Raw genomic sequence first — 17,558 nt, 5'->3', positions numbered from 1 at the left:
GAGAGGCCGCGACAGTGAGAAGCCCGCGCACCGCGATGAAGAGTGGCCCCTGCTCGCCGCAACTAGAAAGCCCTCACACAGAAACGAAGACCCAACACACCCAAAAATAAAATAAATAAAGTTATATAAAAAAAACAAACAACAAATGGTTTAAGATGTTGCAAACTCTTCCATAGGGGCATTTATCTCATTTTCTTATTGATTTGTAAGCATTCTTTAATTATAAAGAAAATTTACCTTCTCATTTATGTTCAAAAAATATTTTCCTCAGCTTAATCCATACTTTTAATCTTGTTTCTGTTGATAACTGACATTGCTGTTTTAAAAATTAGGACAAATCTATCACTCTTTTTTGATTTCTTCCTCTGCTAGAACAGATTTTCCCCTACATTTTATGCTAGTTCTTTACTTTCACAGTTTTCCCACTTTTAATTCTTAATATATCTGTGATTTATTTTGATATTTGGCGTGAACAAAGAATCATTTCAAATGGATTTATTTTTATTTGAATACTTAATCAACATTCTCACTACTATCTATGGAATATTTTTCTTTTGCCCTCTGATTTGAAATTATTTTTCTATCAGATCAAATTATCATGTATTCTTGCTTTTTCCTTGGAATTTCTACTTAGGTCCAGCCCCACATTGTAATTACAATAGCTTTATAAAAAAATTTTCCAGTAATATGATACAATTTATCTCATTCTTTAAACAAAAGAGAGGAGACTTCTTACCAGATAAATTATAGAATTATTTCATCAAAAGGTTCAAAGTTGACAAGAACTGTATTAAATGTTTACACTGATTTTAGGAGAATTAACACCTTTATAACACAGGATCTTCCCACAGAGAAAAAAGGCATGTTTCCCCTAAGTAATCAACATTGCTTTTATGTCCCCTAATACATATTATTTGTAAATTTTCCCATTCTACATTTCTTACAAGAATACTTCTGATATTTATGATTTTATCTGCTATTTTGAATGGGATCATTTTCATCCTGTTAAAAACTGGACATGGCTAGTTTAAAGGAAAACTTGTGTCTTTTATATGTATTTTATAACTGGCCACCTTACAAATTCTACTACTTCTAAGTCTTTCAGGTCTCTTCTCTGCAAAACAAAAAACAAACACAAAAAAACCTTTTGGTATCCGTTTTACTACATGTAACTCTTTTAAACTCTTTAGTTTTCCTTATTTTAACTGATTGGCTAGAACATACAGAAAAATGATTAAAAAGAAAAAATTGGTCAGAGCAGGTATCTTTTTCTTGCACCTGACTTTAACGGGGAGTTTAATTTTGATGCTCAAAAATAAAGTAACCAAAAATTTTTTGCTTCTAGTATCAAATTTGACATAACTTTACATATTCTTTAAATAAAATAAATCTTATTTAAGCATAACAAGAAACTAAACATTCCTAGAATGACCTGTTGTCACTAAGGCCTTGCAAATTTAACCTAAAATACATCATCTCCATCATTCCATTTCTTGTCCTGGTGAAAATGGTAGATGTGCACATGACCTCCAGAACTCCTAATACCTCTAAGCAAGAGAATCCTTTGAAATTTCATTCATCTGGTCAATTAAAATTCCATAAAAATGTACACATAATTAACATGTTGCAAATGAGAATGCATTTTATCTAATAGTTTCTGAGCAATTACAATGACCAGGGAATATTAATGTGACCAGTAGTATAAATACACATTTGCAATGTAGGGACTAAAATGATTTTGACTAAAATATCTAGTAACTAATAATAGGATGTTTAAATGTAAAACTGACTAATCATCAAATAACTTTTATCCAACAGAAGGCAAATTATTTGTGTATGTACTGCTTAGTTTTTTGACATACTTTCTCTTTGCTTCTCTACCCTAATTTATATCATTTTATTACAGTCACTCTTCACACTCACCTAAGATAAGCTACATCAACAACACACAGAAGAGTAAAGTGAAAATAAAAAACTCACTCAATTCCATGATAATGACATACTGAGGCTTTTTCAAAAGGTAAGCCCTGAAGTTTCCGAGGACTAAGTTCTGGTGTCAGGACAAAAGTCTTTTCCCTGAAACAAAAAGTTTTTCATTTGTATTTAAAGTTTCTTTAGTAACAAAGAGAAAGTTCAAGAAACTGTCTAAAGAAGGAAATCTGATCTTCCTTCTCTATAACTGGATCTCATATGGGACAAAGAAGGAAATGAAGTGAGGTTAAGCCTATGGGTTTTGTCACTTACATTTTCTGTGTCCCAAGTTTCGGAAGTTACCATACTACTTACTTCACAAAACTATTCTGAGAAATGGTTAAATCAAGAATAGAAAATGATTTCTAGTGGAAGTTCAAGAAACAGCATTATTCCTGAAGAATATTTTTTTCTTGGTATAGGAAAATGTTTATGAATTTAGCTAAATTCTTTTTTCCAGGGGAATAAAGTCAAACTCCAATCTTTAGTGACAAAAGAAGTATTTACTTCCTCCTATAACCACATGGGGAATCCAGATTTTTCTTTGCCTGGGAATGTAGTCATTTTGACACCTACTTTAAGAATCAGTGACCTTTTAAATATCAGAGGATAAAAAGACTAACTGCTGATTTCATTTCTTCTTCGGAAGTAAGTTTCCAATCAGCAGGTATGTTGGAACTAATCATGTGGTGAGCTTACATAAAATATTCATGCTCTACCCCTCCACACCCAGACCTGCAGGGCTACATCAAAATCTCAGGAAGAAGGCTGCTACAATTAGGTTAAGCTCTCCTAGTTGTTCTAATAAGTGCTCTCCTTCTCTGCCTGAGTTGGGAGGTACTGTTCTAATGAACTGAATCATGGTCCTAGAGCTCAGAACAGGTTAGATGGGAATGGGAGAATTATACAAGTGGTCTTTACACAGTTAATAGGCAGAATGAAATACCAGGGGCTTGAATTCAGAAGACTTCGAAATGGTATACATAAAAACAAGTAGGTAGTAGAGTACCATGAATAAATTGGCTATCACATTTTCCCCCCTTGGCTTTAGTAATGAAAACTGCCCATATGCCACCAAAAATTAAAAATTATCTCGAGTACTAAGATAACCACTTGAAATTATTACATTAAAATCTAAGACATATGCAAGTTAATGAATCCCAAAAACCAGAATTTATATTCAATGCATCCATTTAAACAGTTCTGAATAAAGTAACATGAATAAATTGCACTGATCCCAGTATTTTGATGACTAATTATTAAAGTGAATAATTTTGTAATATAGAACTATTTAGGTACCTAGCATTTTACTTCTTTCCTTTGCCATGTTGTCTTCCATTTCTTATTTTAATCTCTCTCAGCAGCTCTATCTTTGTTTAATTTTACTCACACCTTGTTCTTTCTAAAGGAAACACTGTAATACATATGCATTTTGTCAATGTTTAATATTCCTCTGGTGTATATATAGGAGTCACCCCTGTACTTTGTTTAACTTAATATTGCATTTCGGGTGGTTCCTTGCATGGGTAGACATTTAATAAAAGTCTGCAGGTCCTTGATTCATTACCATGAAAGCTCATCCTTCAACTTTAATTTTAATAGAAGATATATTTGATAATGACACAGTTCTTTACTAACATCAAGGAATTATAGCAAACTTCCCTAAATAAATCACTGGTAAACTACAGAAAGAATTAATAGCATCTCCCCTAGACATTGCAGCTAGAAAGACATTCTGGTCAAAAAGAGTACAACCTACATAATCAGTTTTGGCAAACCCATCTGACTCTGCCAGTTCACGCTTAATGATTTGGAAGGACAGTAATCCAATAACTAAACAGATGAAAATGTGTACATAGTTCTTCCCTTTCTTGACTCCCACAAAAAAAGATTATCAATCTCTCAAAGCTATGAGAAAAAGAAAATTACTCTAAAATCACACTATTTTTATGTCATTAAGATCATTAAGTCATTAAGACTCCAAATTATTAAGATCCTCATGTTTTCAAAGTTGCTCCCCATCTCTCTCTCTTTAGTGAACACACACGTGAAGGCAATATGCTCTAACATTAGTTTTGAGAGATAACTATCTTCAAATAAATCCTTTCCAAAATTAACCCTTAAATTCAATATTTGCCAAAACAAGCTTTGAAAAAGTAATCAAAATGTTCTATAATTTTTAAAGTCCTTTGGAAGGTTCTCAGAATAATGGATTAGAAAAAAGAAATTGGGGTAGTGAACAAATTATTCAAATCTCACAAGTATATGATGCCATAATTTTATCTGTAATTAAGTAAACTTCAGTAACATCCAGAATTAATTAGTAACTTAGTGGAAGTTGTCTTGGAAGTCAAATTAGTTGTAAATTATTCATGTAGACACTGAGTTCTTCCTTGGTAATGGTATAGTTTTGAAAGCATTTTTATTACACTTCCCCATTCTCTTCAGTTGAAAGGCTGTCCTTTTTGCTATTAGACATAACTGACAGTGTCACGGTAAGTAGTGGCAAAACCAAAACTAGAGAGTGATACAGAAAAGAGAATTTTTAAAAATATTTGCAAGTCAAATTACAATTTTTTCTTAAAAAGTATTGCCATCTGTATACAAAGTAAAAGCTGATTTCTAAGAGAAATATGCTGAGGTTGCTTTTATTATTCCTGTTTCCCTTATATTCAATACTACAAAACAGCAGGACATTTGGCTAAGGTAAAATGTGAGGATTAAGGCCAATTGATAAATGCTGGGCTCAAACTTGTAGAATTTGTCAAAGTGTCACAGAGCATCAATTAACTGGAGAAATGAGATGCAATGTGTTTTTTAAATGAGTCCTTAAAAATTAGTTGAAATTGTAAGTTTATAATTTACCCTTTTTGAATCTGTAAAGGTTGAAGATCTCCAATTGGTAATCCATCTGAGGTAAAGAATTTCAGCAATTCTTTAGCATCCAATAATGTGACTGAATCCCGTGGACCCTCTTTGTGTCCCAGTAACTGTTCAGATGAACGAGGTAATGAACCAGTTCTGAGAAAAAAAATGTTATGTAGATTTATTAAAAGTGGATTAGAATTCACCATGGTCAGGAAAAGCTGCTATGAGCAGAAACCAGAAAAATACACACAAAAAAATTGAAGATCTACACATTTAAGAAAGAAAATAAAGTCACTGCAAATCACTTAGTATCAAAGTATATTTTTAAAAATCTGTAGGTCACAGTAAAACTTGCAGTTACCATGTCAACAATGCTACTACTTAACTAAAACAAACTGTTGTGGCCTCTCCCGTTGAGGAGCACAGGCTCTGGACGCGCAGGCTCAGTGGCCATGGCTCACGGGCCTAGGAATAAACTAGAACAAGAGCCTCAACAAGAATTAGAGAGAAACCTACAAAAAAGGTAGAACATGTCTTCTTTTTTCCATCCCACAAAGCCACAGAGGGACTCTAAACTTGAGCTTGGAATGGCAATGGGCAGAAATCAGGTGACATATTTTCAGAACTCTACCAGAACTCTTGTTCTAGCACGACCCTCCCACACCACATCTTATCCAGACGCTTTTACCTCCAAGTCAAAAACCGAAACTATGAAATCCAGAACTATGTGCCTGTCCTACTGTTAGTGGTGGAGCCCCCAGAATAAAGCCCCCTTATTTTAGCTATGGGTAAAGGACCAAGGCTACCTGCCTTTTGATACCCCCGGGTGCCCTATATCTCCCCTCCCCCAGCATTAATTCAGGTGTGAGCAGGTAGGGAACAGGACTACACATAGAGAGAAAATGTATGCAACTACCAATATAACATAGCCTAGTACTAAATTCTTAGCTATGAACAATCAAGGGCCACCAGACACTAAAGAACTACACCTAAGAGAAAAACACCAGAGGAGCAAATAAAACAGATTGAAAGGATCATTTAAGGAACAGATAAAACAAGCTAAAAGAAAATTCCAATTAATATCCTTATAGTATCTTCTCAATTCTCATTATTAAAAGAACAGGTAGCTATGAAAAAAAAAGGGTAGATAACAAAAAAGAATTATTAGGAATTTTTAAAATGGCTGCCAAAAATTTAATAGAAAAGATGAAAGTAAAGGTCAAGGAAATATCCTAGGATGTAGAGCAGAAAAGATGGAGATGGATTACTGAGAGAAGAATCAAATTTGAATGAAAGATCAATCCAGGACATCTAAAATTAGTTAAAACAGATATTACAGAGAAGAAAGAAAAAAAAAGAAAACAGAAGGAAGAATACTATTAAAGAAATAATAGAAGAATATTTCCCATAGTCGTAAGGCATTGGTGGTTCAATGGTAGAATTCTCGCTTCTCCCAGAGCTGAAAAAAAGACAAAAGGCTTGAGACCAGAATAGTTCACAGCATGATGGCCTCATGTAATTTCAGAACATTATGGAAAATAGAAAATTCTAAAAGTTCCAGACAGGGTAAAATACCTATTAAGGAACAAAAATCCATGTCGCATCAGACTTCTCATTAAGATACGAGATCCAAGAAAATGCAGTTCTAATCTAGACATGTATTCAAAAGAAATACCAGGATAACAGTTGTGCAGGTAGAAAGGGTCAGTCCAAATCAGAGTAGCAAGTTAGAGAGGTGCAAGAAAAATGACTTCAAGAAAAAAAAAATTGTCTATTGCAAATAACATAAGGTGCCAGAGGAAGAAAAAGGATAAAAGGTGAAGAGAAGTAGAGATGTTAATTTCCTCCCCTTTCATAATGGGAAGTTAAAATATACAATCTAAAGTTCACGGGTGGGTTTTCCTGGTGGCGCAGTGGTTAAGAACCTGCCTGCCAATGCAGGGGACACAGGTTCGAGCCCTGGTCCTGGAAGAGCCCACATGCCACGGAGCAACTAAGCCCGTGCGCCACAACTACTGAGCCTGCGCTCTGGAGCCCACGAGCCACAACTACTGAGCCTGTGTACTACAGCTACTGAGCCTGTGCTCTAGAACCCATTGCCGCGACTACGGAAGCCCCTGCGCCCAGAGCGTGTGCTCTGCAACAAGAGAAGCCACGACAATGAGAAGCCCGTGCACCGCAGTGAAGAGCAGCCCCCACTCACCACTACTAGAGAAAGCCTGCACACAGCAACAAAGACCCACTACAACCAAAAACAAAAACAAATAAATAGACATTTAGAAAAAAATAAATAATCACGGGCAAGAAATGCAAGTTCTTTTATGGGTAACCTGTCCTTTTCTCAATATTCTTTCTAGATTGTCATTTTCCTCCTGACCTATAAACGTTAGAGACCTTCAAGGAATGGTCTTAAGCCCTCTTTCCTTTTTCTACATGGTCTCACCAAGTGATCTCATCCAATAGCATGTATTTAGAAAAACCCTTTTAATGATAACTCAAAACTGACTTCCAGATTTCTCCTCCGATCCACCTAACATGTCCACTTGCATAAGCCATAGAGCAAACTTAGCATCCTTAAAGCAGAACTCTCGATTTTTCTCCCCAAATCTGTCCTTAATCCAACTTCTCACCAATCTTCCCCAAACCGTAAGTGAGAACACCACTCACATGCTGTTCAAGCCAGAAATCTAAACTGTCTTGGATGCCTCTCTTTCCCTGTCCTCCACATCCAGTCCATCACAGGAAGGTTTTTTTCCCAGCTAAGCACCAAAATATATCCCAAACTTGTTCTCCACTACTACTCTAGTTAGAAATCAAAGTTATCTCTCAGCCTACAGAAAAAGCCATCCAACTGATCTGTCTGTTCCTAGTATCCTCCTCCTACAATCTATTCGCCACGAAAGAGTAAAAGTTATTTTGCAAAATCAGATCACGTCACTCTTTGGTCTAAAATCCATCAAAAGCTTACCAATGCACTTACAATATACTCCAGAGTCTGTATGAAAACCTATAAGGTCCTGTGTGACTGAATGTGCTTCACCCATTTATCCATTAAGTCTCAGCTCCAATGTACCTCCTCAGGGAGCCATCCCTGACCATCCACCTCATCTCTCCATGCCCACAGCAAGTAAAATTACTCTCCTTCAGTCCCTTTGTTTCATTCATTACACATAGAGTAATTTATAAGTATTATATTTACTTGTCTGGTTACTCCTCTAAGAGGAGAGCCTGACACGTAGTTGGTACTCAATAAATTTGTTGACATCTATGAACAAAATGTTGTTAGAGCAAGTCACAAATGTTATCAGCAGAGGATCTAAAGATAAAAATGTGATTTGGGGGAAGTGGGTTGGAGGAGGGCAATGCAAGAGAGCCAAATTCCTTCTCTTTATTCCATTATTCTACCACTCAACAATTATGTACTGAGTGTCGACTATGTATTGAACCAAAAACAAAACAAAAATAAACTCTGCCTCTTAGAGATAGTTAATAGATACTATACAAACATAAAAAATGTAAAACAGGAAGAGTTTAAAATAGCTCAAAGAAGAAGAGTACTTTTACTTCATTTTACATGTTCCTGTATTGTTTAAATTTTTCTTACATATTCATATACCTGTGTGTATCTATGGAAGATGGTCTGGAAAGCCATCCACTAAAATGTTAACTGTGATTATGTACACCTAGAAAGTACAAGTAGAAGGTAGAAGAAAAAGAGCATTTCGTGGACACACTACTCTGTAGTGTTCTATCTATCTATGGATTTATAGTAAGCATATATTTCTTTTATAATAAAACCATAAACTACTAATATCTCATAAATACAAGGATTAAGATTTAAAAAGTCATTAAAAAATATTGAACTACTTAAATATTACCTCATTTTTTGTTTAGCTTTTTCAAAAGTTTCCAAATTTTGAAGAACATGCCTTTCTGGCCACTCCAGAGGGTTGGTTTCCACTAGACTTGAAGAAATAGGTTCCACTGGATTGAAATCTGAAGAGAAATATGTAAGTACTGAAAGGTATTAACATACTGAATTTTGTTATATAACAATGTATGTAGATACATACATACATCGTGTGTGTGTGTGCACATGTGCATGTGGATAAAGGCAAATTGGATTAATTGTATAGTACTTACCTCAGGCATTTATTAAGGATACCTCTGATGGCCTGAACTGTGCAAAATACCATAGAAAAGTTTTTTGGAAATGAAAAAAAAATCAGTATTAAGCTTTATTTTACTATCTCCTCATAATAAAAGTTATGAGCTAGAATTCAGAAGATGAATTAGCCCTGTAAAAACTCATATGGAATGAAAGCATAACTTTGTTATTTTTGTGAAATTAGTTCTAAATGGAAAGGAGACAACTCTGTGGAGAATATACTGGATATATTATGTGATTTCCATACTACAAAGAGGAATTATCACCAGTATCCTGAGAAATTCATATCTTTAGAAGAGATTACCGGACTTCTCTTGTGGCGCAGTGGTTAAGAATCTGCCTGCCAATGCAGGGAACACAGGTTCGAGCCCTGGTCCAGGAAGATCACACATGCTGCAGAGCAACTAAGCCCATGCGCCACAACTACTGAGCCTGCGCTCTACAGCCCGTGAGCCACAACTACTGAGCCCGCGTGCCACAACTACTGAAGCCCGTGTGCCTATAGGCTGTGCTCCGCAACAAGAGAAGCCACTGCAATGAGAAGCCCACACACCTCAACGAAGAGTAGCCCCCGCTCGCTGCAACTAGAGAATGCCTGCGCGCAGCAACGAAGACCCAATGCAGCCAAAAATAAATAATTAAATAAATAAATTTATATTAAAAAAAAAGAGAGAGAGATTACCTCATTCTCAAAAGTACAGTAATACCATAAATAACTTATGATGTTTGCAGGTAAAGGTTACTTTAGAAATAATTCTCACTATGTATTAGTGTAAGATGCCTTAACATACACATTTTCAAGTAAATCGCTAACGTTAAATGTTATTTTACCACTAATAAAATATTATATGTAAGGGTGTGCTTATCTTTCCAGCCAGTATGCTGCAATGAACTAACACTGAGATTGTTGATAACACTGCAATTCTCATCAAAAACATACAGGGACACCTTTCAGTCTCATTATAAATTATGAGTACATCCCAGCTGTTTTAACACTGGCAAAATTACTGACTGTACTACATTTTGGATTCAAAAACTATCTAGTGTTTTAAATTGTTTGAACTATTACACACTAATAAATTGACTGAAAATTACTAGACATTAACTATTTGACTAACCATCAACCCTGACAAAAATACCCATTTTATACTTTGGGGTCTTACAAAGTGATAATGATTTGGCAAGAAATTTTTGAACAAAAAAGAAAAAAATTAATCATAAATGAAAACAGAAGCCAACTGCATACTATTTTTCCTTTACTTATTAAACTATTTAGTCAAATAGCTTAAAATATTTTTAATGCCTATACTGGACTGCCCCAACCAAACACCATCCAAATATAGCACTTCCCATTTCTTAATAAGGGTGGTGAAATACTATTTTATAGAATAATGAGCTTTATGATGAAATAATCTACTTTATAATGTTGGCATGGCTTTTCAAGAAAGTATAAAGAAAAAAATCATTAGCAGTTCTGAACAGTTACAGGCTGTGTTCACAAAAGAATACAAGCCATTTTAAATAAAAGTTAACATTATTCCTAAATATTACAATATAATTAATTACTAACTTTGACTATACAATCTACATAAATATAAGCGACACAGGCTAAATATTAAGGAATGGATAGGCAAACATTCATATGTATTATGTCTTTTGGGGAATAACTTAATATAATTCTTACAATAAAATGAAATACAATATTTTATTTATGTGGCAAGCAGGACACTGAGCCATGCTGACAACCAAAAAGCACAAAAGGAGCCTCTGAGAAACCAAATACACTGCTTCATTTTATTTATTTATTTTTATTTATTAAAAAAAATATTTATTTATTTGGCTACACTGGGTCTTAGTTGCAGCATGCAAACTCTTAGTTGTGGCATGTGGGATCTAGTTCCCTGACCTGGGATCGAACCCAGGCCCCCTGCATTGGGAGCACAGAGTCTTAGCCACTGGACCACTGGAGAAGCCCTACCACTTCATTTTAAAACAGTGTTTTACTTTACAGGAGAAACAAAGAAATGGAAGTGATACAAAAGGGAAGTAAGGACTCAAAACTGCCCTACAGGGCTTCCCTGGTGGCGCAGTGGTTGAGAGTCCGCCTGCTGACGCAGGGGACACGGGTTCGTGCCCCGGTCTGGGAAGATCCCACGTGCCGTGGAGCGGCTGGGCCCGTGAGCCATGGCCGCTGAGCTTGCGCATCCGGAGTCTGTGCTCTGCAATGGGAGAGGCCACAACAGTGAGAGGCCTGCATACTGCAAAAAAAACAACTGCCCTACAAAATCACAAATCACAGCAAACAAAAAGGAAAGTAATATTTCAGATAACAATATGTGGCTAATGAATACAGGCCACGATAGTCTTACATTTCAAAATATGAAAGAATCACCAAAAAAGGTTATAATTGGTAGATTGTGCTTATTAATAGGGCAAGAATTATAAACATACACTAGAAGATTCTTATTAAAGTATTTGAAATCAGAAAATTGTGATCTTATAGCATTATCCAGAAAAGTCATTTATGCAGTGTTTATGTTCCCCAACAGTCCCAGGTAAAGGACACTGTTTTTTGAGTTCAGATGTCACATTTGGCATTATGAAAGTCTTTAGCAAGTTATGGCAAAGAGTAAATAAAATGGTATTTACTGACTCTCATTTGTTACACATGCTAGAGTTTTCACAAAAAAGAAAAAGAAAAAAAAAAACAGATCAATAACCCTAACAATTGCTAATAACTCCTACTGTGCATGGTTGCGAATAATGGGTCAGAATATGAAATATAATTGCCCTTGCTGCTTCTTTTGCTGTAATTTGCATGTAGGTGTACAGTTGACCCTCTGCATCCACGAGTTCCGCATCCACAGATTCAAGCAACCATGGATAGAAAATATTTGGGCGAAAAAAATTCCAGAATGTTCCAAAAAGCAAAACTTGAATTTGGTGTGTGCTGGCAACTATTTCCTTGGTATTTACATTGTATTTATAACTATTTACATTGTATTAGGTATTATAAGTAATCTAGAGATGATTTAAAAGACAGGAGTAAGGTACAGAGCTGGGATTCAGCCTTGTTAGTATTGCTCCAGAGCCCATGCTGTAACCAAGAAGCCATGCTCTCTCACTCACTGAGCATATCTTGCACTTACAAGTAACCTTATACTGTCTCCAACATCTTTCAGGTTACTACACACTATTTAACTTTGGTACTGATATTAAAAATAGTGATAATGAAAATACAAACAACAGGTAACAACTTTTTGGCACTGATTGTGTTCTAAGTGTTTTACATGTATCAACTCAGTTAATCCTAATAACCCTAGTAACTGGGTAATACTATCATCCCCATTTGAAACATGAGGAAACAGAGATATGGAGAGGTTAAATAACCTGCCCAAAGGCATACAGCTAACAAGTGACAAAGCTGAGATTTAAACCCTGGCAGTCTATCTCCAGAAGCCTGGGCCCTTAAACATGGCACTAGATGCTGTATTTATATTTTGTTTTCCAAACAGATCATAAGCCTGTAGAAAGCCAAGGACCCAAATTTTTACTTCTTTGTGTGCCTTCATGGCATCAAACAGAGAAAAGGCACTCAACAAACATTATTATTAACTTGATTCTTTGGTCATTTTCTTATTAATGTACGAATAAAAATGATTCTCATAGAATAAAAACAAAAAAATTATCCTGTACTTTTAAAATGCCAGGCAATCTTCAAATGCTTCTTTGTTAGATCTTGAAAAGCTTCACTCTATTCAAATTCATCACAAGAATGGAAACCAGGAAAATAGAAAGAAATGCAAGTTAATATAGAAATTATTTCCTGCTCTCTCAGTAGAAGTTTGGTACTGTTCCTGCTATAATAAATGGCAAATGTGGAGCATCTTATTATATGTAGTTTTAACTATATTAAATTTACTGAGTAGTTTCTTTTTTTAATCTTATGAAAACATAGCTTAATAGAAATCCATTCATTCTAGTAGCATAGTAACAGTTGTAAAGGGAATCACCTTAAAGTGTTTCTCCCTCTGCTCAGAAACAATTATACTGAACATGCTTAAAGAAAGAAATTATCAGAGAATTTCTACTGCTTAAATGATGAAAAATACAGCTTATTATATATACATACATACTTGTATATACAAATATATATCACTATTAAAATTTATGATAGATTTTTATTTGACTGATATATTTTATTAGTTTTAATAATAAATAACCATCATAAATGCCACACACAAAAAAGAACTAATGTTTAAAGTAACAGAAAACTTACCATTTAACATATTGGAGGTATTGTCTGTCTCTATTAGACTTGTTTTAGGGACAATAGCATCAAAATGATCAAAAAAGCATTCCCTTGTTAGTATTAATAGATTTTTGAGTTCATCCACAGAAAGTACTTCTGGCTGCTTTGCTAACTTTCTCCTTTCTGTAAGACAACAAATCAATATGATTAAAAATAATTGTCATTTTAAAGCCTTGCGAGCTCATCTACTAGTCTTTTATGGGAAATATTTTCTAAAGTCAAACAAATGAATCTCTCCAGCAAATCAACATTCCTGGGTAGGCCTGTTTTCAATTTAGTCCCATTTGAAGGTAACGGTAGAATTTCCAGTTATGTGAGATAAACAGAAATACAGCAACTTGTTAACACTAAAAGGTGATCAACGGTAAAGGCAGGTTTACGGAAGTTTTCAGGAATACACTGCAGAGCATGAAGAACAGCCTTATGTTGGTGTTTATGTGAAAATAAAACCCATAAGGCTTTCAGTTAAATGTGGTGGTTTGGTCATTTCCATCTATTTCTTCTCCCACCCAAAACTTAAAATCACAACAGAGGAATAAAAGAGGACAACAAAAGAAGAAACAATAAATAGTGACAGTTTTCAACAAATTTTGGAAGATAAGATAATGCTGGAGTGGTAACTGAGAGTTTGCAGAGCAGAGGAAGGGTTAAGTTGGGTGCCTGCAGAGGTATCAGGAAGGTCCTGAGCTAAAACAAGACTAGGCACACATGGATGTATCTAGCCTCCAGCCCTCAAGCCAGATGACTCTGCTCTCATTTTTGGGGTAGGAATAGAAAAGGAGTCTCAGACTGCAGAATGTCAGGAACATTAAAAGGTGGTACTGATGCTGGAGTTACACCTAAGAGATTAAATAAGAGTCTACAGTCCTGAAAGGTCAGACTCCAACCCTAGGGCCAGAAAGCTAGCAGCTACAACTGCCCCACTGAAAAGATTAAAGGATTCTCCTTTTCAAAAACTGAATGCCCCCAGAGAAAAGAGCTTGATACTGACATTACAGTGGAATTAAGGATAGGAGCTCACAACCAAAATGTTGAATAGCTACTCCACCACTCTTGAAGTTTGCCAGATATTACATTAGAGTGAGACATAAAATTTCCCACTTAGGACAGACAGAAAAAAAAATCACTAGACATCTAAAGAAAGGTACTGAGGGGAGAAGGGACTCTGCATTTACATGGTCTTATGTTTAGACATGTAAGGACTTTGATTCAGTAATGCTTCTGGCTCCCCTTTCCCTCCCATCACTCACTGAGCTAGTCTGGAGAAGAAACTAGGCACGTTCTGATTAAACCTTTCCTCTCCAACTTTCATCTGAGCTAGCAAGTTCTTAGGATACACACTCTCTGCAATGCAGTGAGGGCCCTGCCCAGTCAGGGTTGATCTGCAGATGTCCTGCTCTGGCTGTCATTCAGGGGCTAAATTCAATTCTGGGTATATGTAGAAGAAAACCCACCATAGATCTAAAAAGTCATATCCTTCAATTCAGTAATTTATCTATAATTTATCTCCATCAGTGTGTTTCTTAAGTTTATTTCTCAGTTGGTTCCAAATTTGGGAGAGGAAACAGGTATTATTTACTAGGCCCCTCCAAGCTAAAAAAAAAGTCCAGGATGAAAAGGAGAGGCTAAAGCAAGCAAAAAGAAAAAAGGAGCCCAGCAGAAATAAAAACATTCCAGGGAACAAAAGAAAACTTGCCATAATTAATACTCTCGTCGAAATAAGAGAAGATACTATACTCATGAAACAAGTACAGGATGCTCTGATAAAGGAAGTCAATGAACAAGAAAATATTTTTTAAAATTAAGCACATGAGAGCTCAAATTTTTAAAAGCTGCAAGACATCCCCCAGAAACTAGAACAAAGAGACAATAATATGGAAACAGGAAGGAAAAGCAGGCATTCTGTCCAAAAAAAGCTGACATATAACTAATTAGAGTTCTAGAAAGAAAAAAGAAAATGGGAGAAAAAATTATGACAGAGATAAAAATTTTCAGACTTAAGAACGTGAATCTTCTGTTGGTATGGCTCATCACGTACACAGCTCAATACATTGGAGAGGGGGGAAAGGGGAATACACACATTATGATTCAGAGTAAAGCTTCCAGAGACAAAGCTTCTGGAGGTAAAAGTTCTAGAAGGCGTAAAAACAAACCAAAAATAGGCCACTTCAAAGGATAAGACTAGTATGAGATTTGTCAACAGGAACACAGCAACATAAAACACAATGGGATAGGGACTTCCCTGGTGGTCAAGTGGTTAAGACTCCGCTTTTCCACTGCAGGGGACACAGGTGTGATCCTTGGTCAGGGCTCCCGCATGCTGTGCCACGTGGCCAAAGGAAAAAAAAAAAAAAGACAATGGGACAATGTCTTCAAAATTCTAAGGGTAAACAATTTTTAACCTGGAAGTCTATATGGATTATCAATCTAGTGAAGATATTTTCAGACATGCAAGAGCTTGAAAAATGTATACCCCATGAATGAACTTTTACTCAGGAAGCTACTGCAAGATATGCTCCAACCAAACAAGAGAGGAATTCAGAGAAAAAGGGAGGACAAGGGGTCTAGAAAATAGGAGATTCCAAAAGAAGAGAAGAGGAAAGAGAAGTCTCTTAAGATGTCAGTAGGTCTAAGGAAGCATTCTGTCTAAAATACAGTAAAATATGAAACACTCCAGAAAAAAAAAACTATGAGAAATAAAAAGGAACTACTGAGTTTGAACATGCAATAAATTTACTGATAGATGTGTGGCAGAAATGTTGGCGGCTCTGGGAAAACATAACAGTGTTTTGCCTCTACAGAAGAATGGGCAAATTAAAAATCAGGTGATTATCAACCATAAAAAGAAAAGATTATACAAGAAAGCAGAGGTGACCATCATCATATACTACATGACTCAGCAGTAAACTTATAGATAGGTACATAGGGAGGTAGGTAGATGGATAGTTAGACAGGAAGGGAGGAAGGAAGGGAGGGAGGGAGGGAGGAAGGAGGGAAGGAAGGAAGGAAGAGGGAGGGAAGGAAGGAAGAGGGAGGGAGAAATGTTAAAACTAACCATTAGTTTAACCCCAATTCATGATTTCACTGTAAAGGATGGAAAGGCAAAGGGAAGTTGATGTGGGAAAGCTAAGTGTTCAGTTCCATAGTTAGGCATTAAGATAATGTCTAAAACTGGTAAATCAAGAAATAACAGCATACATATGTTATTCATAAATCTGGAGGAAAGGTCAAGGAAAACCAGCCGGAAGAGCTGAGGGCAGCTGCCTGTGGACAGAGACAGAAAGATGGGGAGAAGGTAGGGCACTGCTGTTTTCCATTTTAGGTTTTTCAATAGCATTTGAAACTTTTAACTATACCCATGTACTTCTTTGATAAAAATATTTCATTTTTAAAACACTTCTGAACTAATAATATTTTCTTCTATAATAAAATAGTGAACTATAAATTCGTACAGAATTCAATTCAACAAGTATTTATTGAGTATGTACTGTCTGCAAAGCACTGTGCTGTGCCCATAGATACAGAGGATTAAAGCATATTCAATCAACACTGTGTGAGGCTGGCACATAAATAATACAAGGGAATAGCTGGACACCTCTGTAAAATCCCACCTCACCAACCTGGATATTGCCAGGCTCAATCCAGTTCTGATCCAAAGTAAGTAACACATGATTTCTGCAGTCAAGAACATTAGTAATGGTAAAGTAAGAGTTGTAATATATGCTGTCTTTATTACATTTTCTTAGTGAAGATGAAGCTTCAATTGAAGCTTTTTATTTTCTTACCATCTTCTGGGAGCCGTCTAAAATGAAAAGTTGTCAATGATTTGCTTTCATCTGAAAGATGCACACTAAATAATGTGCTACAGAAATTAGCCCCACATTTTTATTAATGCTAAAAATATACTTAAATAATGAACCTGATCTATGCTTATTAAAACTGTCAATTATATTACAGTAACAGGCAATCTGAAGAGCAGGATATGACTTCCTATTGACCTGGATGACTGGGCAATAGAGAGAGAAAACAGATAAGGTTTAATAGGGTTATGAGCAGGATAATTTACCTAGGTGAAAAATAATCTCTACACAAGTGAGTCTGCAACACAAGTGGCAGATAAAGATTTGGGAGAAAAGTACTGGGCTAAAGTCTAAAAATGAATTAGCAAAAGAATGCTATCCCTAAGAAAGCTAGTAATAACTCAGGACTTAACTAACAAAAATAGAGTGTAAATATCTA

At 35.6% G+C, this 17,558-nt stretch overlaps 1 protein-coding gene across 2 annotated transcripts in view; it reads right to left on the bottom strand.

Moving 5' to 3' along the window:
- Nucleotides 1-17,558, bottom strand: part of MTBP (MDM2 binding protein) — a 70,224-nt gene that overhangs the window by 12,694 nt on the left and 39,972 nt on the right. The window contains exons 14-17 of one of the 2 annotated variants that reach the window (XM_081258578.1): nucleotides 13,287-13,442; nucleotides 8,718-8,856; nucleotides 4,837-4,992; nucleotides 1,981-2,076 (exon numbers count right to left, since the gene is read on the bottom strand). In XM_081258578.1, coding sequence (XP_081114704.1) covers nucleotides 1,981-2,076; nucleotides 4,837-4,992; nucleotides 8,718-8,856; nucleotides 13,287-13,442 — 547 coding nt within the window. The remainder of the gene's footprint in view (nucleotides 1-1,980; nucleotides 2,077-4,836; nucleotides 4,993-8,717; nucleotides 8,857-13,286; nucleotides 13,443-17,558) is intronic. The other variant, XM_081258579.1, reaches the window with a different exon arrangement.

This window comes from Mesoplodon bidens (assembly GCF_964165515.1).
Source record: "Mesoplodon bidens genome assembly, chromosome: 16".
Lineage (NCBI taxonomy): Eukaryota > Metazoa > Chordata > Mammalia > Artiodactyla > Ziphiidae > Mesoplodon > Mesoplodon bidens.
The sequence above is the reverse complement of the archived record's forward strand: the minus strand, read 5'-3'. Positions and strand labels throughout refer to the sequence as shown.